At 53.7% G+C, this 22,193-nt stretch overlaps 2 protein-coding genes and 1 pseudogene across 2 annotated transcripts in view; 2 read left to right on the top strand and 1 right to left on the bottom strand.

Annotated features, from left to right (window-relative positions):
- The window catches only part of LOC136570728 (uncharacterized), a 2,607,743-nt pseudogene that overhangs the window by 1,965,198 nt on the left and 620,352 nt on the right, over positions 1-22,193 (top strand).
- LOC136570729 (uncharacterized) overlaps positions 1-22,193 on the bottom strand; it is a 2,347,277-nt gene that overhangs the window by 1,816,977 nt on the left and 508,107 nt on the right.
- Positions 16,457-17,940, top strand: LOC136570719 (serine/threonine-protein kinase pim-1-like). The gene is made up of 3 exons (XM_066571166.1): positions 16,457-16,913; positions 17,139-17,315; positions 17,606-17,940. Exons 1-3 carry the CDS (start codon positions 16,457-16,459, stop codon positions 17,938-17,940), a joined length of 969 nt encoding a protein of 322 aa, XP_066427263.1.

Raw genomic sequence — 22,193 nt, 5'->3', positions numbered from 1 at the left:
TCCCCACATGTCTCGATGGGATGAATGTACATTGAGCACCAGTATCAACCAAAGCTTTATACTCTTGTGGTTCCAATGTGCCAGGCCAATGAATCCACACAGACCAGAAAACACGATTTTCCCTGGCCTCTACCTGGCTAGAGGCAGGGCCCCTCTAAGCCTGGTTATCCTTCTTTCCCTGGGCAAATGTCTTGGATGTTCCTTCAAGGGGATCAGACATGGCATCATCAGCATCATACCTGGTGGTTCGGCTATGGGCAACTGGAGCTGCTTTCTTCCTGGTGGCTTCCTTCAATTCACGCACCCGTCGTGCCAGAACAGCAGTAGGTTTTCCATCCCACTTCCTCATGTTTTCTCCACAGTCACGCAGGTAGAACCACAGCTCTGTTCGTGGGGTGTACCTTCTCTGGCCATCTGGGGAACGTCTGCCTTGGATACCAGAACCTCTGATCTGTACTGCCGAGATTTGGAGAAGGTCTTCTTTAATCTCCTCTCTGAGCTTCTTATGATTCTCTTCTATCTTATCCTCTAAGTTCTGCAGACGTGTTTCTACCGCTGCAATTCTGGCATGTGTTGGGCCATGTACAGCATCTGCATATGCTCGGAGCTTCCTTGCCATATCCAGCACAGTCTCGTCCCTCTCATCCCGCTTCATTATGGCTAGGGCAGAAGCATATTCGTGTGGCCCAAGTTGCACAAGTTTCCGTCACATCACAGATGTGCATGGCACCAGGTCTGGGTTCCTAGTTGTCACATCATCTGAGAAGATAATCTCTGCCACTGCCATCTCTCTCAGGTGTTGGATCCCTTGCTCTATGGTCTTCCACTGTGTCTGTTGCATATAAAGATCATCTGCACACAGGTATCTTTGTGCAACACTTTCCAAGACCCGTGCCCAGAGGCTGTGAGGGTTTGCCCCCCTCATCATTCCTTGGTCAATGACAGGATCCTGTGACAGGGATCCCAAATGCCTCGCTTCCGTGCCATCCAGAATTGTAGCCTCGCCTGCAGCATCCCAGAGACGGACTAACCAACGGATTATGGATTCATCAGGTCGTCGGGTGTAATCCTTCCGTAAGCCACGAAGGTCCTTGAGGGAAAAGGACTCAATATTTGCATCTGGTCTTGCACCTGCTGCTTTGACTCCTGATTTTATGTCAGGAGGCATTGAGGTTCCTTCTCCTGCATCATCATCATCATCATCATCATCCACTGGTCGATTGGTCTTGTCCGTGCATTTCCCACTTCTAGTGCTGGTAGCAGCAGCCATTGGTTTAGCTGCTGGCTTAGGCTCACTATCTGGTTTGGCTGCTGGCTTTGAGCCTGGGGTGTTGGCTGCAGCCTGAGTGACTGGGACAGCTGCTGATTTATCTCCCTGCCCCCCTGCCTCCGTCTGCTGTCCTACAGTCTCCAACAGAGTGCGATAAGCATATGCCAGGGCCCAGCTCACTGCAATGACCTTTCTCTCCTTAGGCTCATCCTGGTATTTCTCTTTCAGATATTTCCCCACCTCAGCTGGGTTCTGAATTTGTTTATGGGGAAAATCCCAGACTATAGGGTCAGAGAATTCCTTCAGGATTTGGCCCATATCCTCCCATTTCCCACACCCCTCAGGATGTTCCACGCCTGGGTCTACTCCTGAGTCAGGGGCCTCATCAGTCTGTCTAGAAATCTCAGCCCTCATTCTGGAGAAACAGCAGACTGTATAGAAGAAGGCTACCAGATTGAATACAAGAAAGATGGTTTCTTTAACATTCAGGGGAAACTGAACATCCTTTACTACTGATGCAACCGATTCATAGGAGAAGAAGGAAAGCAAAGGCTGAAAAGCCTCATTCCCTGCTGCTCCTCCTCTAACAAACTGGACGAATAACCATAGCCAAGAACCATTCATACCTGGAGCAGACCCCAACATGTTTATAAACTTCTTGCACATCATTGCCATCAAGCCCAGCAGGATAGCTATTCTGGTCACTGCCCCTCTACTGTAAAAACTACGTATGAGGGACAATACTAGAACTATTTCAGGATAGGAAAATAAACCTAGGGACCACAGAGGTATTAAAATCTCGAAAAACCCTAGGGACCAGAAGCACATGCAAGCCTTCACCCCAACACTCATCATGAATTCAAAAAGCATGGCTATTAACTGCTTCAAACAAACAGAGAGTAATGGCAACCAAAATACACTCAAAACAGGGTTTTTCCACTCACTCTCTCGAGCCCAGCGTTGGGCGCCAAGATTTTGTCGTGGTTTAGGGCAAATTTGGAGGAGAATTTCCAAATGAGGGCCTCTCCAGTAAGCAAACCCACACGGTCCCTCCCCCCAACCGGTTCGGGAAGGATTCCTCGGAGAGGAGTGGAAAGAACCTGTTTATTTAACAGGCACAGCACCCCCCAGCACACAAAATGAACAATACCGGATGGCAACACTGAAAAAAGATGACAAATTCAGAAAGTCTCTCTTGGGGGTGGTCACTCTGTTCTCAGTCCCTCCGGCGCTGGGGATGCTGCTGCAGGCCAGAAGGTGCAGGATTTTGGAGTTTCCCAGGTCCCGGTCCGGAGCAGGTTCGAAACAGTCAGAAAAAGGAAAGGAGAAACAGTCCAGGAAGAAATTGGACAGTTTAGCTAAACTAGCTAATGAGCAAAAGCAAGCAGAAGCGAAGCAAGCAAGAGCGAGAGAGCAAAGCGAAAAGCAAAAGCAGCAAAAGCCAAAGCTGCAGTCTCTGTGTCCCGCCAGGCTGATAAGAAAACCAAAACAAAACTTTCCCTCTTCAGAGCCGGTCTTAAAGGTACAGAACATAATATCCAACATTCACAGAACACATGAATGGGGATACAAGCATCATAACGTCACCCTAGGACACTGGCATCGTACTGGGAGTGTCTGGGAGTAACTGGGATCAAACTGGAGGTGACTGGACTTATACTGGGAGCAACTGGGACCACAGCGGGGGCAAATGGCATCGGGTAAGGTGTGACCGGGCTCATACTGGAAGTGACTGGGGCCACACTGGGCTCTTACTGAGAGGGACTGAGAGTGAAAGGAACCATACAGGGCATGACTGGGAGCCGCTGGGACCGTGTCGGGGGCAAATGGGATCCTACCGGGAGTGATTTGGACCATACTGGGAGTGACCGGGACCCACCGGTGAGGCGGCGGCGGAGCTGGGAGGCGGCCGCAGCGCAGGTGGGAGCCGCGCTGGGTTGTGCGGGGGCTCGGGGCTCGCTGCGGGCCTCGGGGGCGGCAGGGGGCTCAGGCGGGTTCCTTGTGCCGTGTCCGGCCCGTGGTGCCGCTGCCGTGAGGGCGCTGCGGGAGCGGCTGCCCGCGGTCTCCTTGCGGCCGCTGCCTCGGCAGGAGCCGCTGCCGGAGCAGCGCTGGCTCGGCCCGGTTCCTGTGGCTGGGACAGAGGCGGCTGCCCCGTGCCCGCGGCTGTGCGGGGAAATTCACGTGGCCGGAGGTTTCTGTGCCCCGAGGAGACAGAGGAGTCCTGTACAAGTGACTTTATTGCTGAGCAGAGGGAGAGGCCGTGGCGCATTTGCCGTGCGCTCTCTGCCATTGTTGTAGTTCGCAGCCTCCTTTTTATCCTCATTTTCCCGGCTCATCTCCCTCTCCCTTTGCCCACTGCCTGAGGTACTTGGAAGGTTCAGACCTCCCGATCTGCCAACTGCACCTCGTTAATGTGCACCCCTACTTTTGTAGAACAGCCGATATTCACGGCTCTGTTAAGTCTTTTTTTGTTCTCGACGTTCAGGAATGTAGCGGGACTTTCTGCGAGCAGCAGTCCATGTTAATTAATAACATTTATTGAAGCTGGTGGTTTCGCCCGGTACTTCCTTATCTACAAGCCCCTGGCCCCTCGCTCAGCTGCTGAATGAGCTGCACTCTCAAGGTGTGGAGCATGGTAAAAAGGTGAGAGGTGCTGTAGCACATCAGAGCAGAAGCAGCATTCGTTTAACCCATGGTCTGCCAGGGAACCACAAAACCATGTCCCATTCCCATCCTTTCCACGTTTGGACTGGTACATGAGCTGCTTTTTTGTTTCCTTTGTTATCTGTTTCACCACTTTTGCTTTGTCATCTATTTGCCAAGACCAGTTTGTGTCATTTGATTTTCCACAAACTCCTCTTTTCTCTGCTAACAGATGATCTGATCCCATCCCATGGTGAAATGTTGTGTTCCTCATTTCAGTGGATTGCTCAGCAGGAAGGTCAGGAGCTGGAGCTGTCTGGGTGGTTATTCCGAGGGCAGCTTGTAATCTAATGGTGCCATTGAAATGAGAAATGGGTTCTGTGGCTCCTGATATGAATTGGTTTGGGTTCCCAGGGGCTGGTCCATGGTGTTGTAGGATTTGTTCTGCTGGCCGTTCATCTTCTCCCCATTTTTGGCCGCTCTCTCCAGCCAGGGCTGCATCAATTGACCATTTTTCTCTAATTAAATCATCAAATACTTGGATTCCCAACTGATTTCCTGGAACTTGTGGTAGCAAGAACATCTCAGTGCTCTAATCCACCCTATATAACATAGACAGTGACAGCACACGTTGGAGTGGGCAGAGGGATGATTCCCCCCCATTTATTTATAGTGAAGTTTTCCCAACATTCTCCATTTGCTGTTTCCCTTTGCAGCTTCACCCGTTTCTGTTGCAGGGTCAGATATCCTCACCCCGGGCTCTGCCTTGAGATGTGCAAATTCCATCAGTGCAAGCAGGCAGAGCTCGGGGTGAGGGGCAGGGGGAATCAGCCCAATTCCTGCCCCAGGCAAGAGACCCAGGTACATTGTCCAGGCTTTGCCCAGCAGGGTTCATTTGCATTTCTAAAGCTCCTCTCCTGGCTGACTAGAACCAAAGCTTCTCTTCCAGGGCTGCCATCTGGTGAGTCACATATGGCCCCCCGGAATCTGCTTTTTTTAAAAAAAGTATTAACTATTTAAGAGTTAAAAGTATCACGGTTAAAGCTCTTCAATTTTGCAAAATGCAACATAAAGGCGAACATGGAAAAACCCAGACCAAAAATTGATTCTCACCCTTCTGTCCCAAACCTACCTGACAATATAAAGTGGGATTATTATAAAAAATGTTTCTCATGTTGTAATCTTATCACTGAAACTGTAGGGAAAACAAAAACTCTCCAAGAATCTCTTTAGTGTGAGAGAGTCAAGGCATTACTTGGTTCTGGCCAGGATGGGCAACAGAAATACTTTCATCCACACATAGCCCGGCTGAGCAGAAAAAATCATTCCATGACATGTCAGTTTTACTCGATTTTTCCTAAACTTTACGTAGTCTGAACCAATCTAAATCCACTGCTTTAATGTTCATTGCTTCCAAGTCGTGTAAGTTTTTAGTATTTGGTTTCCTATTAGACTCGGATTTCTTTCCCTCTGATGTGAATTCCGTCCACACTCCTGGATTTCCTTCTCAGCCTTTTCCAGACCAGGTGTCTCCAGCTGTGCCGGGGGCAGTGTCTGGGGCAGCTGTTGGTTGCTGTTTGCTGCGGGGCGTTGATGTTTTGTTGCTGGTCGTTATCTCTGTGGGTGTCTTTTGGGCTATTCCCAGTCTGTTCGGATGTTAAACTCGTCTCCATTGAGTGGTGGAGATGAGTTTAACATCCGAAGAGACTGGGAACCCCTTAAATAAAACCTTTAAAATTTCTTTCCCAAAGGCAAACCTTTGAGTAGAGAAACCTTTCTGAGCAGAGAAATAAGATTTAAAAGAAGCAGAATGGGTGCATTTTGCAGCAATGCAGTTGCAGTCAGCCCAGAGTGTGGGTGTGAGTGAGCCCCAGAGTGGAATTGTGCCGTGGTGCTCCCCAGCAGCTGTGGCAGTGCAGGCCCAGCCAGCGCTGGAGCTGCAGCAGTGGCAGCGAGGCTTGGCCGCAGTGGCTGGAGGTGCCAGAGGAGGGTGGCCAGGATTCCCGAGGGTTTGAGCAGAGGATCTGTGGGCAGGCCCAGGGGCTTGGCCGCTGTGGAGCCCTGGCTGCTGCTGCGTTGCCTTCAGGGCAGGCTCGGGGGCGGCTCCCATGGTCCTGCTGCAGGCGGGAAGTGCAAATCTCCGGGGCTTCAGAGCCCCTGAGGCCAGGCTGAGGGGTCCCCCCGTGCTCAGCTGTGCTGGCGGCTGTTTCTGGCCTCAGGGACACTTGGCGTGGGCCCCTTGGCCACCAGTGGTGCTGCTTTGCACTCCTTAGGCAGGAGCCGATGTCCTGGCTGGGTGTTGGCAACAGCAAAGTCCCAGGGCAGGCTCTGTGCCAGCCCAGCTTCCTGGGGGAGAGATTCCACAGGAGACAGGATTCTGGCTACAGCCTGCCTTACATTTACATCCCTTATTTCCACCCTGCACTAGGTGGAGAATTGCCCAGGTAAGGAATTCCAGACATGAATTCCAAGGGAGATAATTGAATATCTGCCTTGGGTCTGGCTCTTTTTCTTGCCAAAGCCAATGGCAAAAGCTGTACCCATGGCATCTTGGTTTCTATCTCCGGCTTCCAAAGGTGTTTCTTTATTTCCCCATTCATTCTTTCTACCCAACCCGAGCTCTGGGCTTGCCAGGGGTTATGGAGGTCCCATTGTATTCCTAAAGCTGCCATAACCCCCTGAAGGGTCTTTCCTGTAAAATGAGTTCCCCATCTGAATCTATTGCTTCCACAATCCATTATCTTTGAATTATTTGTTTTAGCAATAGGTTAATAAGTGATCCAGTGCTTGCTGAAGCAGTCAGAATTGCTTTTGCCCCCTGTTAGGTGCCATGGTGTCACCAGAAGATTTTGAAGCCTTCCTGCTCAGGGCATTTCAGTGCCAGGCTCTTACAAGCACCCACAGCTCCGCGGGTTGAGCTGAGCATGGGCCGGTGACCTGCGCTTTGTCTGATTCCCCCTCCTTAATAACAGCCTGTCTTGTAGCTCTTTTCCCTTCTGCTGCCCTTGCAGAGCCATCCACAAACACATTGTCTCCCTCAGGCCAGGGAATGTCCCATCAATCTCTCCCAGCCTGGCTCGGGAGCTCTGTCCCTTGAGTGCAGTCCTGGGTTCCTTGCCAGCCCCTCTCCAGGCTGTTCAAACAGGAGGCTGGGTTAAACCCTTGCCCTGTCCTCAGTTCTGAATCCTCCTGTGCCATTGAACAAGTTTCATACTGTAATAACCGAGCCCTGCTCATCCATTTAGAGGCTCTTTTGGTTGTCAAAGCTTTAACTTGATGCCAGACTTGAACTCTAGGAGATCCTCCTGTTGTCATCAGTTTTCAGCCTCTGCTCCCACGGAAGCTGTGGCTGCACAATTCTGCAGACAATGAGGCTGCTCTCTGGCCACTGGGTTAAACATTTTAGCACAAGAATTCCTTTGGCAAGACCCTGTTTAATGTCCACCTATAATTCAAATTGTTTTGCCCTGTCTGGAAGGGCCAGGCCACTCGCCTCAGTTAATCTTAATTTTAACACTTGAAAATTCTGTGTTTCCTCCTTGTGTCCATCCATCCGGTTTGTTGACTGGCAAGATAGGAGTGTTGTAGGGAGACATCCTTGGCTCCAAAAGCCCTGCCTTTAACAGGGACTCAGTACCAGGCTGTGAGCCCTTCCTTCCCTCTCTTGGAACAGGGTATTGCCTGTCCTGGTTGCTTTAATTTGTAGAGGCTCCATATCTAATTTTCTGTATTTCCCTGGGGCTGCCCACACTTCTGGGTTCACTTCAGCATAGGCCTTGTCAGACTTTTGACACAGAGGTACAACAGAACTAGCCTCTGTATCCCTTTTTACAGTATTAAAATCCAGCTCTCAAACTCCTTCCTAGTTAATTACAATCACAGGAGGAAGAAAAAGAAATTCATTTATTTCAAACCTATCCCCCACAGCTTCTAATAGTGGTTGAACAAATCATACCTGCTCATCTTTCCCACTCATTCCATTAAAAATTAAAATATTCCTTTACTATTTTCCCCTTTAGGTCTAAGATTCAGAGCAGATTGAGAGGCCCCTGTGTCCATCAGGAAATGCCTCCTCTCAATGCAGACCCACCTGAATGTTCTCAAGGGCTCCAGTGTGGAGGGTCCCTGGTGTGATGGGAGCTGTGACAGCCCTGCCAATCCATGTCCATCACGGGGTGGACTTGCTGGTCCTGAGGGTGCTGCTGTCTCTGCTTGCAGTGTCCTTGTGCCCTGCAGCTGGAGCCCTGATTCCTTGCCAGGGGCTGTTTGGGTGGGCTGTGCCCTGCCGAGGAGGGCAATGCCTCTGCTGGGTGCTTGTGGCCGAGCCCGTGCCCTGGGTGCCGGGGCCCCCTTGGGCCCTGGGGCTGATCCCTCAGGGGCTGTAGGAGCTCTGCCCTGGCCTTTGCCTTCAGCTTGGCCTTTTGCTGCTCCCTTCTTGCATTCACCTGCTGGGCCTTTGTGCCCAAGTGCTGCAGGGCCTTCTTCTGCCCCTCCTGCAGCCCCCCTCAGTGCCTGTGGGTGCTTGTCTTGCTTTACAAGACAGGTGTCTGCTTGGGAAGGCAGAAAAAGCCTCTCTTGGAATGGAGAATGCAAACCCCTCCCTCTTAATTTTTAGGATAGTGAAATCAAGGGGCTCTCAGGCAAAGATATGGGATTAGGAATAACGGTTCTTTACTAGTGTGTATAATATAATAATAGTAGTGTGTATAAACAGCTCCGGCAGTGACAACAAACAGAGCCCGGAGCCGGTCCCGGCCTTTCGGCTGCGGCGCTTTCCCCTTGGGTGCAGTTCCGGGCACGGCCGGCAGGGGCGCCGGTGGCTCCCGCGGGGCGGGGCAGCGCATCCCTGCCATGGGAACCTCTCTTAACGGCAATAGAGCAATCCCTTCATCTAACTCTTTCACTTTTTTACCTTCGGTAGCCTTTCTCCCGTGTTTTGAGAAAGAATTTGGAGAGGGCTGCCTTTTAACTGAGCTCCTAGTGTTTTGATAAGGTGCTTCCTGTAGAGAGAGGGGTTTTCCCTGAACAGCAGGAGCTGTGGTTACCAAGGGGACGTAACTCAGAGCAGGAGGGGTCAGGGGAGGATATCCCGCCGAGGCTCGGTCGGAGTGTGGGCAGGGTCTGCTGCCGGAATCGCCAGAGGGGGATCTTCCCGTGGAGGCCGAGCCGGAGCGTGGGCAGCCCCCACATGGCTTATGGCGGCTGATCCGGCAGCTCCCAGCAGAGCAAAGGCAGGTGGGAGACCCCGGCAGCAGCGGCGGTGCCCAGCGCAGCTGGCACGGGCAGGGCAGCCGGGGATGGGATGGCTGGGACCCGCCCTCGGTGCGGTCGGCGCGGTGACCTCGGCCCACGCGGCAGGACAGAGCAACCCCCATCTTCCCCAGCATGGCCGGCAGAGCGGCCGCGGGCCGGGCAGTGGGGCCAGGGCGCACAAATTCACCGCCAGCGCCGGGGCAGGTGGAGCTGCCCTGGGCAGTGAGCCCGCACCTGGGATGGAAACCGGGGCAGGCGGAGCTGAGGCGGGCAGCGAGCCGGGACCCGGGACAGCGCCTCGGCCGCGAACGGAGGGGGCAAGAGCTGCAGAGGATCCCACTCTCTTTCTGACTTTTCCTCTTGTTCCCCTCCCTTTCATTTCCCCTTTTTATTTTCTTGGTTTTTTCCTCGGGTGTTTCTGATACTTCAAAGATTTTTATTCTCCTAAAATCTCCTGTCTAACATATGGCATATTCTCTTTCTTCTAGATTAAATGGGTTTTTTTACAAATAAATCCAGAACCTAACAAATCTAAACTTCTGCTTGGATATTTTGAAATGGTCGACGAGCTAACTCATGACCTCCTAATGTTGTTTTTCTCATCACCTTTTTATTTATCCTTTGGCAAATTAAGCATCTTTCAGTTACTTGCTTTGCTACACCAAAAATCCCAGTGCACCCAAAATTCCTTAAAAAATGATCACACAAAGCTTGAGTACGCCAGTGGGGTTTCTGATGCACGTCTTCTAATATTTTCCTAGTAAGCACATTTTATTAAGTAATTGTCTTCCATGTAGAAGTTTCTATTTCCCTGATTTATCTTGTTCATTTCCTATCTTGTTTAATTCTTTTTTCTCGGCTTCCCTAAACTTTGGAATTTCCAGTTTTTCCTCGTTTGGAGTGAATATTAAAATAACTCTTTCAGCTCCATTTTCTGCTGCATCCTTAGCTTTGTGATTTGCCCCCAGTTTGCCCAGTTTGCCTCTCCTTTGGCCCGGGCCGGGTTCCCCCCGCCCGCAGCGGCTGGGAGCAGCCGAGAGCCCCGCGCTGCCCATGCCGACCTGTCCCGGCTCCATCGCCGCTGCTGCCGCGGGCTGCGAGGGCTGCGGGAACGGGGCACCGAGGGTGTGGCTGCTGCTGGGGGAGGAGGAGGAGGGAGGGAAGGGCAGGGATGGAGGCGGAGGAGGAGGCGGGTAAGGGGGGAGAAGGAGGGGGAGGAATGGAAGGGGCGGGATGGAAGAGGAGCAGGAGGTGGGGATAAGACAGAGGAGGAGGAGGAGGGGGGATGGAAGAGGAGGAGCGGGAGGAGAAAGAGCAGTGAAGGAGGCGGGGTTAGGGGGGAGGAGGAGAGGGAGGTGGAGATAGGACAGAGGAGGAGCGGGAGGAAGAGGAAGAGGAGGTGCAATGGTGGATCAAGGCTGAGCTGAGGGAACCACGCGGTCTCGAGCCCTGCCTGAATTCGCAGCCCCCACCTGTGGGATCATCGCCCCCCCCCCCCATGGCGCAGGTGAGCGGGGAGGGGGAGCCCGGCCCGGATATCCCGGGGGGTCCCTGGGTTGGGTTTTTGGGGGATGTTTGGAGAATGAAGAAGTCCAAGGCTGAGCGGAAAAGGCCCCTCGGGGGGACATCGGGGGGTGGCGGTGGCGGCTGCCGGCAGAGGCAGCCTGGAGGAGCAGAGCCCTGTGTGCCCCAGGAGGCCAAAGTGGGGAGGCCAGAGAGGGGGGAGCGCCGCCATTGGCGGGAGCCTCAAGAGCCTGGAGAGGGGCAGGGGGGACTCCTTGGAGCCGCTGCAGCCCAGAGCAGAGAATGAGGGGAGAAGGGAGCCCGGGAGCCCAAACAGCCCCGGCATCCCGAAATGGGGAGAGCCAAGAGGGGGCAGTGCGTTCCCAGAGACCGCCTGGGGGGATCTCGTTGCCCTTGCCTGTGGCACGGAGGCAAATCCCATGCTGTCCTTGTCCTTCCTCGCCCAGAGCAGGAGCTGAGCATGGAGAGCAGGGAGGACAAATGCCCGCGGCAGAACCTGGTGGCAGAGGCCGTTTTGAGCGGCTCCACGGCGCAGGAAGCCAACGGGGAGGAAAAGGCCCGGAGATGCCGCACGAGGAGGGGCTGCAAACGCAGATGGCGGGGATGTGAGGGGGAAAGAGCCAGCCTGGGCCGGGAAGGCGGCCGGAGATGGAGCCAGAGCTCAGAGCTGGTGCTCCATGAGCAGCTCCATGATGGGGAGAAGCCCCACACATGCGTGGAGTGTGGGAAGAGCTTCAGGTTGAAGTACAACCTGACTGTGCACCGGAGGATCCACACTGGGGAAAAGCCCTACGAGTGTGGGGAGTGTGGGAAGAGCTTCAGGAGGAGCTCCCACCTGATCAGCCACCAGAGGTCCCACACTGGGGAGAGACCCTATGAGTGCTCCAAGTGTGGGAAGAGGTTTCAGACCAGCTCCAGTCTCTTCCGGCACTATCGGATTCACACAGAGGAGAGGCCCTTCCAATGCCCCGACTGCAGGAAGGGATTCAAGTGCAACTCCACCCTCGTCACCCATCGGCGCATCCACACAGGGGAGAGGCCCTACGAGTGTGATAAATGCAGGAAGAGGTTTCAGACCAGCTCCAATCTCCTCCAGCATTATCGGATTCACACAGAGGAGAGGCCCTTCCAATGCCCCGACTGCGGGAAGGGATTCAAGTGCAACTCCACCCTCGTCATCCACCGGCGCATCCACACAGGGGAGAGGCCCTACGAGTGTGATAAATGCAGGAAGAGGTTTCAGACCAGCTCTGATCTCCTCCGGCACTATCGGATTCACACAGAGGAGAGGCCCTTCCAATGCCCCGACTGTGGGAAGGGATTCCAGCGTAACTCCCACCTCGTCACCCACCGGCGCATCCACACTGGGGAGAGGCCCTACGAGTGTCCCCAGTGTGGGAAGAGCTTCTCCAGGAGCTCTCACTTGACCCGACACCAACGGAGGCACCGGTAAGGGAAGCCCTGCGAGTGCCCCGAGTGCGGGAAGAGCTTCGTGCGCTGCTGCAGCTCCATCCCCCACTGGAGGAGGCACTTTGGGCACAGCCCTGGTCACTCACATTCCCTGTGATCCATGTTGGGAACACTCCTGGCTGCTTGTCCGTTTGTTTGGCCTTAATTTTTTTCTCTTCTCCCTCTCTCTCTACTCCAAAAGCCAAGAGGGATCGATCTGTCACCTCAAAACCACTCAAATTCCACTGAAAATAACTGAATGTTAACCCAAAAAGGCTCAATCCTACCTTAAATTCCTTGTTCCCTCCTCAAAAAAACTCAATCCCATGCCAAACTCAATCCATTCCACAGCCACCAGGGTGAGATGGGGTTGGAAGGAGATTGGGAGAAGTGGGATCCCAATTTGGAGCAATGGGATGGGGATTGTGTGGGGCTGGGTGTGTGGGTTGTATTTGATAGCAAATAAAACTTTCAGAGTTACTGATTTCTGTCCCATTTATTTTCAGTCAATTCTGTTTGCAGAGTGCCACCTTCTCAGCTGATTCAATTCCTATAAAAATCCCATTTTTTAATTCATCTAACCCAAACAATCCAAAAACCAATATTGAAATAAAACCACCCACACACAATTAATTTTTTAAAAATAATTTTAATTTTTCAAGAGTACTTAAGGATGTCATTAAAGTTTAATTGTTTGGTTGAAATGTCTGAGAAATTATAGTGGTCTTTGGTTTTGTGTTTAGTATATTTGTAATATGAATTGTTTAACTAAGAGGTGTTAGATTGCATGGTAGTTTCTTTAGATAATTTTATCTAAAGTACATTAGTCATCGAGTTAAAATTTTCAAAAGGTATTTCTTGATATATAATTTGTTTATTTATATGCATTGGTAATATTATAGTAATAGTTATTTTTGGTTTGAGTTAAATCATAGTTGGAGTATTGCAAAGAAGAGTTGATATTTTTTTTATTATAATTTATTTAATTTCAATTATTATTTCTTTGTTTATAATTTTATTGCAATTTGTTGAGGGGATAGGAAGGAAGTTCAAGGGCAGGAACATTTTTTCCTGGCTGGGAACTGGAATTCCAGACCCAGGGAGTGTGTGCAGGACCCCACAGACTGGGATCAAATATGGGCTGGGATCAAATATGGGCTGGGATCACCTGGACTGGGATCAAATATGGGCTTGGATCCTTTGGATTGGGGCTGCACAGGCTGGGACCATATGGATCAGGACCACACAGACTGAGATCAACTGGACTGGGATCAAATATGGGCTGGGACTGTTTCTGAAAGTAACTTTGTTCTATAGTTTTTATTTCTGTCGTTAATTAAGCTTGTGAAAAGGCTGCTTCTGTTAGACTGCCTGCTTGGATGGGATAACATCCAATGCACACGGGATGAGGACACCTGTACAGATCTGCCAACTATCAGCACTCCCCGTCTGAAGGCAGAGTGCACCAAGGCCCAAAAACTGGAGGTGATAAAGAGAAGGAGCCAAAACCACAGCCAAGAAACACACATGCTCTGAAAAGGCAGACCCAGGGAGGGGCCATGTAAAATCATTCCTGGAATATGTAAAGTAGTTTATGGATATGCATGAGGCTCTATGAATATGCACCAGGCTGATGTAAGGGGAAAGGTATTTCAGGGCGATGCAGATTCCTTGGTTGTGGTTTTAATCCATTCTTATCACCTCCAGTTTTTGGGCTTTGGTCCACTCTGACTCCGAGAAACTGAGGTTTTGGGATTTTTAGTATGTTGTGGATGGAAGCAAAATGGAGGGCACAGTGTTTCGTCCTGGGTTTCTTCTTCATGCTTCTTCCTTCTTCTTCATGGGTTTGGGTGGCTTTTTGTAATTGGGCAGAAATTCCACATTGCAGGCTCTATGGGATCAGTTATTGGGTTAAAAGGGAAAATAATCTAGGTGTCAGTTCCTAATTGGATAGTTTAGTCTTAAAAGACCTTGGAACAAGAGATTGTTGGCCATTTTGTGCCTTCTAATGAAAAGCTGCTGAACTCCCAGTAATGAGGCTGTTTTACTGATAAGAAATAATAAACACTTGAGTCTGAACATGAATTACTGTCTCAAGTGCCTTCAATCCAGAGCCAGTGAAACCAACAACTGGTACCCCACAGCTTGAGGTAGTGCCAAGGCAGAACTTGTTCATGCTCTTTTCCCCTGGTGATTTTCTACTCCCGTCCAGACTCTGATAGCAAAGCTGTGCTGGTGACAAAAGATTGACCTTGGCATCCTGGGGCACTTTCTGGGTGGGTGTTTGAATCTGCTTTTCCAGGCCTCGGGCTGAGCAGGGTGAGGCCGAGGCCTGGGCCCCTCCAGGCGGCGCCGGGAGCGCCGGGGCAGCGGCGAGGGGCGGCCCTGAGGGGCGGCACAGGGGGCATTTCCCCCGAGCAGGCGGGCGGGCGGGCGGCGGGGAAAGGCACCCTGGGCACAAGGGCAGGCACAAGGGCCCCGGCTCTCTGCAGTGCGGGCGGCCCAGCGCCAATCGCTGCTCCCGGAGCCGCTGCCAGGGCCGGGTCTCCTCCCCGCCGCTGACCCTGCACCTGCAGCGCTGCCTCCGCCTCTGCCGGGCTCCCCGGCACGGACGGCAAGGATGTGGACACGCTGCAGCAGGGGCCCAGCAGGGACACCCAGATGGTGCCGGGGCTGCAGCTCCTCTCCTGCAAGGAAAGGCTGACACAGCTCGGCTTCTTCAGCCTGGGAAAGAGACCCAGCCTTGATCCAGCTGTGGCCTTCCAGTACCTGAGGGCAACACACAAGAAAGCAGAAAAAAGACTCTCCTGGAACAGGTTGCCCAGAGAAGGTGGGCATGTCCCGTCCCTGACAGTGTTCAAGGCCAGGCTGCATGGAGCTCTAGACAAGCCGGTCCAGTGCAAGGGGTCCCCAGCCACAGCAGGGGGGTTGCAGCCATGGGATTTTCCAGATCCCTTCCAAGCCAAACCATGCCACGACTCCATGATTCTGGGATACTTCGCCTCTTCATCCTCTGGCAGAAAAAGAAACTTGGCCCCAAGTTCCACACTGCAGACCATGTCTTTTGGCAGCCTGCAACTGTGTCAACAGAGGATGAAAAGAGATGACATTACTGACACGATTTCCCTTTTCTACTTGAAAAGTAAATGCTCTGCTCCTGTCCACTCTGGCAAAATTGTCAGAAGAGGCAACTGTTCCCCATGAAATGCTTGGTCTCATGCAAAGAAGAAAGAAGCCAGAAGCCAACAGTCTTCGTTATTGCTACATTGTTTTCTTTGGTTACTTCTCTAATAGGAATGACTTTGGGGTGTGATTTGTTTGTTTCTCTCTTTCGTTCCTTGGGGCGCGCGGCGGCTCCTCCGTTGGGTTCGCGGGGACAACGGAGGAACGGCCGCGAGCTCCGGCAGCTCTGCAGCAGCAGCAGCAGCAGCAGCAGCAGTGCTTCTCTTGATTGGTTTTCCACTCGACTTCCCACTCGCTCCCCATCCTCTTCTCCCTCTCACACTCACTCTACTCCCATCCCGTGCTGGGCCGTGCCGTCCATGTTCCGCCTCTCCCAGCCCGGCTGATGCCGCGTCCCGCAAGGCGCCCCTCGCGCGGGGCCGCCCCGTGCCCACCCCTGCCCGGCCCGCCGTGGTTCCGTCTCGGCCGGGCTCTCTCCGTCCTGGCTGTGGTGCCGCTGGAAGAGCCGCTCGCTCTGGTGCTGGCGGAGCAGCGTGGGCTTTTGGCTGCGCCTGGCGCTGGCGCTGGCTCTGGCCCAGCCCCGGCCGAGGCCCCGGGCCCGAACGAAGCCCCTGCCACGGTTCCGCCTGCAGCCGCCCCGCTGCCGCCCAGCTCCCGCCCTGTGGCCGACAGCGTGGCCGGCAGCTGCCCCGCTCCGAGCTCCGCCGCTCGCCAGCTCGGCCGCCGGCCCCGAGCCGCCGCAGCCCGGGGCAGCTCGGCAAGCAGCAGCGCGCCGGGCGGGCGGGTGCCCCGGGAAGAAGAGCGGCAGCGCCGTGCCGCCCGCAGGGGCAGCGGCGGCTGCGGCAGCGTTTACTCCGGTCCCTGCCTTGCCGACGGCGCCCCGGGAAGAGACGGGGCCGGCTCGGAGGGCGGCGGGCGATGAGCTCAGCCTTGGCCCGCAGGCGGCCATCAAGCGAGTGTCCCGGGAGCGCATCTCGGAGTGGGCGCGGCCGGGGAGTGAGCGGGGCCAGCGGGAGGAGCTGGCGGGGCGTGCCGGGCGGGGCTGAGGCGAGGCCCGGCAGGGCGGCAGCTGGAACGCTGCAAGGGCAGCGAGCGTGGAGTGAGCGGGGGCCGCGAAGCGCCCCGGGCCGGGCCATGGCGAGCCGCGGCGGGGCCGGGCAGGGGCTGCCCGAGGCGCGGCGCAGCATCGGCCCCGCTGATGGCATCGCGGTCCCCCCGCAGCACAAGGGCGCCCTTGTGCCCCTGGAGCTGGCGCTGCTGTGGAAGGTGTCGCGGCCTGGCTTCTCCAGCGTCGTGAGGCTCCTGGACTGGTTCGAGGTGCCTGAGGGCTTCGCGCTGCTCATGGAGCGTCCGCAGCGCTGTCAGCACCTCAGGTACTTCCTGCACGAGCGGCGGTTCCTGACGGAGCCCGTGGCGCGGGGGCTGTTCCGCCAGGTGCTGGAGGCCATGGGGCACTGCAGCAGCCGCGGCGTCCTGCACCGCCACATCAAGGCCGAGAACGTCCTCGTCAACCTGGCCACGGGCGAGGCGAAGCTCATCGACTTCTGCTGCGGCACGATCCTCCAGGACACATTCTACACCCGGATGTCAGGTGAGCCCAAAGCCGGGGCCCAGCCGGGCAGCGGAGTTCCCCCCTTGGCTAGCAGAGGGGGAAGAGGGAGGGAAGGAAGGAGGGAAGGAAGGAGGGGGAATCCACCTTCAACCAGCTGCAGCCAAGTTGCTTTGTGGCAGGGCAGGGGCTGGCTGTTGTGGAATGGGAGCTGGCTGGGAGGAAGGGAGCAGCATGGGCCTGATGAGCTGCGCCCATGTCCCATAGGAACGCAGGAGTACAGCCCACCGGAGTGGATCCTCTTTGGCTGCTACCATGGCCAGCCAGCCACCATCTGGTCCCTGGGCATCCTGCTCTATGAGCTGCTCTGTGGGCACCTTCCTTTCCACACCAACGAGGACATCGTCCGGGGCCAGCTCTTCTTCCCACCCCGGGTGTCTCAAGGTGGGGATGCGCCTTCAAGGCACGAGGGGAAGAACAAACGGGGTTGGGAGGGGCGGCTGGCACATAAGCGTCCTGCTCTTGCAGCTGGTGAGGAGGTGGATCTCCTGGGCTTAGCTGAAGGAAGTGGCACCTGTGCCTCTGTGCTGGTGTCCTCCGCAAGAGAGGATCGATAGGAAACTTTTGGCTGCAGCTCTGAGCACTCCTGGTGTGGCCTGGGCACTGTGGAATGTGGTTGAGCATGGACAGGAGCCTTGTCCCGCTGAGCGGCGGTTTCTGGTTTCTCTCCGCAGAGTGCCAGCACCTCATCAGGTGGTGTTTATGCATGGAGCCCACAGACAGGCCAGCACTGGCAGACCTTTTTGAGCATTCTTGGCTGCAGGAGCCCTGCCTGGCCCAGGAGACAGCAGAGATGCCTCCCTGTGCACAGGAGGATCCAGGAGCCCAGCAAGCAGCAGCGGCACGCGTCTCGTGGCGCTGGAAGAAAACCCCGGAGCGTTTCCCTGCGGCCGCGGCGCGGAGGAGAGAGCGCAGCCGAGGAGATGCTGCTTCCGCTGGTCCCCGCGAGCTGTGGAGGGAGCGGCTCCGTGCTGCCCTTCCCATTGGAGAAGTGGTGGCAGTGCGGTGAAGGTGCCACGGACTGGGACAGGGGAAACATCCCCCTGCAGCTCAATGGCATCGTGATGTCCCTGCAAGCCGGGGCACAGCTGGCATGTTCTTCTGGAGCACGACGTGGAGCTGGGCACACCATCCTGGAGCTGGCCGCTGGCGGGGCAGAGCCGATTGGCTTTGGCTGCGGCCCCTGCCTGGAGGACACGCTCTGCGCCCCGATGGAATCAAGATGAGTCCCCAGCCGGCGCAGGGGCGGGGGATGCTGGTGCTTCCAGGCACGGCAGGGCTCGGCCTGGCCACGTGCCGGAGGTTCCCCGCTCGGCGGCACTGGGGAATATTAATTTTTCCGCCGGCCGCCGAGCTGCTTTTTGGCAGGACAGGGGACGGATGTTGTGGAAGGGGAGCTGGCTCCTGGCCTTGCTGACAGCTTCTGCCAGCCAGCCTGGCACGGGCTGAGGCGGGGGCAGCCAGCCTGACAAAAGCATCCATCCATGTGGATAGGGGCGGCAGAGGGGGACGAGTTCCGAAGCCGTGCCCCAGCTAGTCTGCTCTGCAGGCCCTTGAGGAAGGGGTGCATTTATGGGCGGGAAAGGTGGGGATTTTCCCCACCCCTGGACAGGTTTAATTCTCACATGGAGTGGTCAGACCCTCCTCAGGCCCATGAAACGGTGACAGGCTTTGTGCTTTTTCTTGTTTCCAGGTCTTGTTTTGAATTGACTTTCATGCAGTTGTTCTTTGTTTTTCCCAGGAGGATTACACCTGGTGCCTGGACCGGACGGGGAAGCGCCTGCAGCGTCCGTGGAGCGCGTCCAGTGCCAGCGCTGCCCCAGGGGCCACGGTCTGCAGGGACAGCCCCTTCCGGAAGGACAAGGACCTGGTTTGGGATCGGCTCCTCTCCTGGCAGCAGCTCTCCAGAGGTGGGCACCCGGCTCCACAGCTCGGCTGGCAGAAGGGCTCCGGGCAGGCGGCAGCGGGCACACGGGCATCCCGCTCTTGCAGCTGCTGAGGAGGTTGCTGTGCCGGGATTAAGCAGAGGAGGTGGAACGTGGCCTGCCCCGCTGCCCTTCTCTAAAAACAGAGAATGGGTCAGGAGGTTTGGGCTCTGAGCAGAGCCAGCAGCCTGGCCCAGGCACAGGCCATGGCGGGACAGGGGGACAGGAGCCTGCTGCCACTGACCGTGGCTCTCTGGTTTCTCTCCGCAGGCTGCCAGCACCTCATGCCATGGGAACGGCACCGCTCGGCCTGCCAGGCTGGGAGGGCTGGAGGGCGGCCGGTGTTCATTTGCTGTCAAAAATAAATTGGGTTTTTTGTCATTGTCATCATCGGAGCATTTCTTTCCTCCTTTTCCAAGCTCTTGGCCTCCCTTCCTCCAGGGTAATCTTTTTTATCCTTCCTCAACCGCTTGATGGCATTTGGCAGGGGGGGTTAAGCAACGTGAAAAATTCAACAACAGCTCCCGTTGCCAACTGCAGCAGCCCCTTCAAGAGCCCTGAGCTTCCACCAAGGTCAGTGTGTGCCTTGCAAAAGGAAGTGCTTTGCAGTGATGGGGTTGTTGCCCTGCTGCAAGAGCTGGGAGGAAATCAGAAATGGAAAAATGCCAATTGGGCTCAACCACCGCCCAGGTTCTTCATCTTTTCCCTCTTCTCCATGACAGGCAGGCAGGGCTGGACTCCAGCAAGGTTCAAGTCCTTGGTGCTCTCTGGCATCAAAGGGATCAAGTAAACTCTTGCACGCAGGGACTACAACAGGGCTTCTTGTCAGATCCCAGGAAATTCCTCTGGCTGCCCTGGAGGACTCGAGCCCCGACCCAGGGCGCTCAGAGACCCTGGCACAGAGCCCAAGACCCCTGTGCCTTTGATTTAGCCCTTGGAAAAATCAACCTTATGATGCCGATTTTTGCCCCAAAAGGCGAGAAATTACTGCTTAAGAGACTCAGTCAAATAAGCAGGAGGTATTTTATTACGACGTCGGAGAAATCCTAAAATGGGATTTCTAAATCTTTACAGCAAAAGCGTACCTTTTTATACAGTTTTAGGTTTGGGATTACATCATATTCATGCATATACATATGGGGAGTGGTGTAGGCGGAGCGTGGGCGGGGACTTCTCTTTTGAGGATCTTCTCAGGGGTTGTTCCGGTCGGCCTTCATCAGCTTCGAGGAGTCTTCCTCTTTAAACTTTTGAACCTCTCCCCAAATTTGGTCAATTCCCGGTGTAGTTGGCTTAGTCTCCAGGCCTTGGCAAGGGTCTCAGGGTCAATTTGACATGTTGGCCCTAAACGTGCTTTACCCAGCAGTTCTTCTCGGCTCTGAAATGCACTGAACTTATCACTGTCTGTCCTTATCTCTTCCCTGTCATTGTGTTCCATACCTTACCCAATTTATTGCTCTATGTGATTTCCTAACATTGAATATTTCCCATAACTGCTTTATATTCTATGCTTTAACCCATCATCTCTTGAAAGTAACTGTTTTAGGGGCTTCATTTCCCTCCTTTTCTTATAACTTACGAATTCTTTCGTCAAGTTCTAATCCTTCGGGGCGTTGATACGCCCGCACCATCGCCCAAATCATTTGGATCTTACTCATCAAGGATTTCAGCCTCCACCACAAGCATAGGTTCATAAAAGTCAGTATAAGCATTGCTATAGTTAAAATTAGTATCGGGTGTACCAGGTAATGAAAGACCTGTGTTGCTGTTGGGGAAAATCCTGTGAAAACGTCCCACCAGTGATGTTGGCCTACTTGTTCTACTTCAGTCAGGATGTTTTTTATTCTTTCTGAGTTGTGCTCCACCTGTAGGACCATGCGCTTAACTGTTTGGTTCACTTTTTGCACCAGTCTTCTTACTTCTGGATGCACGAGCATCGCCTTAAGAACCTCGACATCCATACCTATCTGTAATTTTGGCAACTCATGATACAGGTCGTAGTCTGCATTAATTAGCTGCTGGGTGGTTACAGGAGCGGTATAGTTAAAATCACAACCTATAATCTTGGTAAAATTACATACACAAAAGTTAGTATTGTTAGTTTCCTCTTGGCAACTATCTACAGTTACGTTACTGCAAGTTGTTCTGACGCAGGCGCATCCATTCCCTACATAATAAACCTGCGACCGTACTCTATTGTGTGGAAGCATTTCAAAAGTGCATACACTATTTTCAGCATCTAAGCATAAATCTTCTGTTTCTACTATAGCATTTTCACATATGTATCCTAGTTGCCCCCTAGGAATACATGCTTCCGTACTAACAGACTGCCACTTATTTTTGGCGTCATCATAACTCGCCCAAACATTATGATCTACTGGCCTAACAAGGACATTCTGATGTATGGTCCCTAAGGTAAGGATAGGGAAAATCGCCCTTTCCTCTGCAGCACTGATGGTAAGAACATAGGCTTCAATGTGCTCATGCTGTGGTACATAAGTAAAGTTTACTAATTGCCACCAGGCTTGATGGTCCCTTTCAAACTGTGTAGTATGACTATCCTTCAGTATCGTTTCTCTTATTTCCTGGGACAGCGTTCCTGACGTTCCTTCTCTTATTATCCCTGCTGCCACTGACTGTACCCACTGTTGTGTTTGTGTGCATTGGATAGCAAGCGCAATTTCCTTGCTAATGTCTCCTGTATAGCCGGCAATTCTAGCAAAATCTTCAGCAGTGTGATTTGCTACCAGGGTTAGTAACCTAACTACCAGTGATTGTGTTTCTGCCAATGTAAGCATGGATGAACTCAGGGGCACTTTAAGTTTTCCTAAGTTGGTGGTGACAGTACTCAATTTGTTAACCAATACCTCTTGATCTATGGTATTCAGTATTCCAAATCCAGTGCCGACCCATCCACTTATATCCCTTTGCGCCCGCCTGTGATAAGACCTAGTAGCTAGCCATGCTTCCCATCTTTTAAGGCTTTGTTGTTTGAACGGTTGACAGTCTTTTTGCAGATGGGTAATGTTAGTCTGAATATTCATCTGCACCTTTTTCAGAGAGTACGTGGGGTCTAACAGCAGTTTCAGTTCATCTGACCTCTTTACTACCTGGGGCCCGATAAAGGTGATCCCGAGGGGTCAGCTGATTCAGAAGGCTCCACATCCAAGGCAGGTCTTATCCATTTAGCTGGGATCCAAAGAGAACTTGGCTGGCATTCATATGGAACCCCAAGGGTCTGATGATCAGGATAGTAGGGGTCTGGAGTGGAATCCGGGTCACGGTGTCTACTCCTCTTGTTTACTCCCCGGTGCTTTCTTGACCCGTGAGTAATGGATCC

This window comes from Molothrus aeneus, unplaced genomic scaffold (genome assembly GCF_037042795.1).
Source record: "Molothrus aeneus isolate 106 unplaced genomic scaffold, BPBGC_Maene_1.0 scaffold_36, whole genome shotgun sequence".
Lineage (NCBI taxonomy): Eukaryota > Metazoa > Chordata > Aves > Passeriformes > Icteridae > Molothrus > Molothrus aeneus.
Note: the sequence above shows the minus strand (reverse complement) of the source record. Positions and strands in the feature narration are given on the sequence as shown.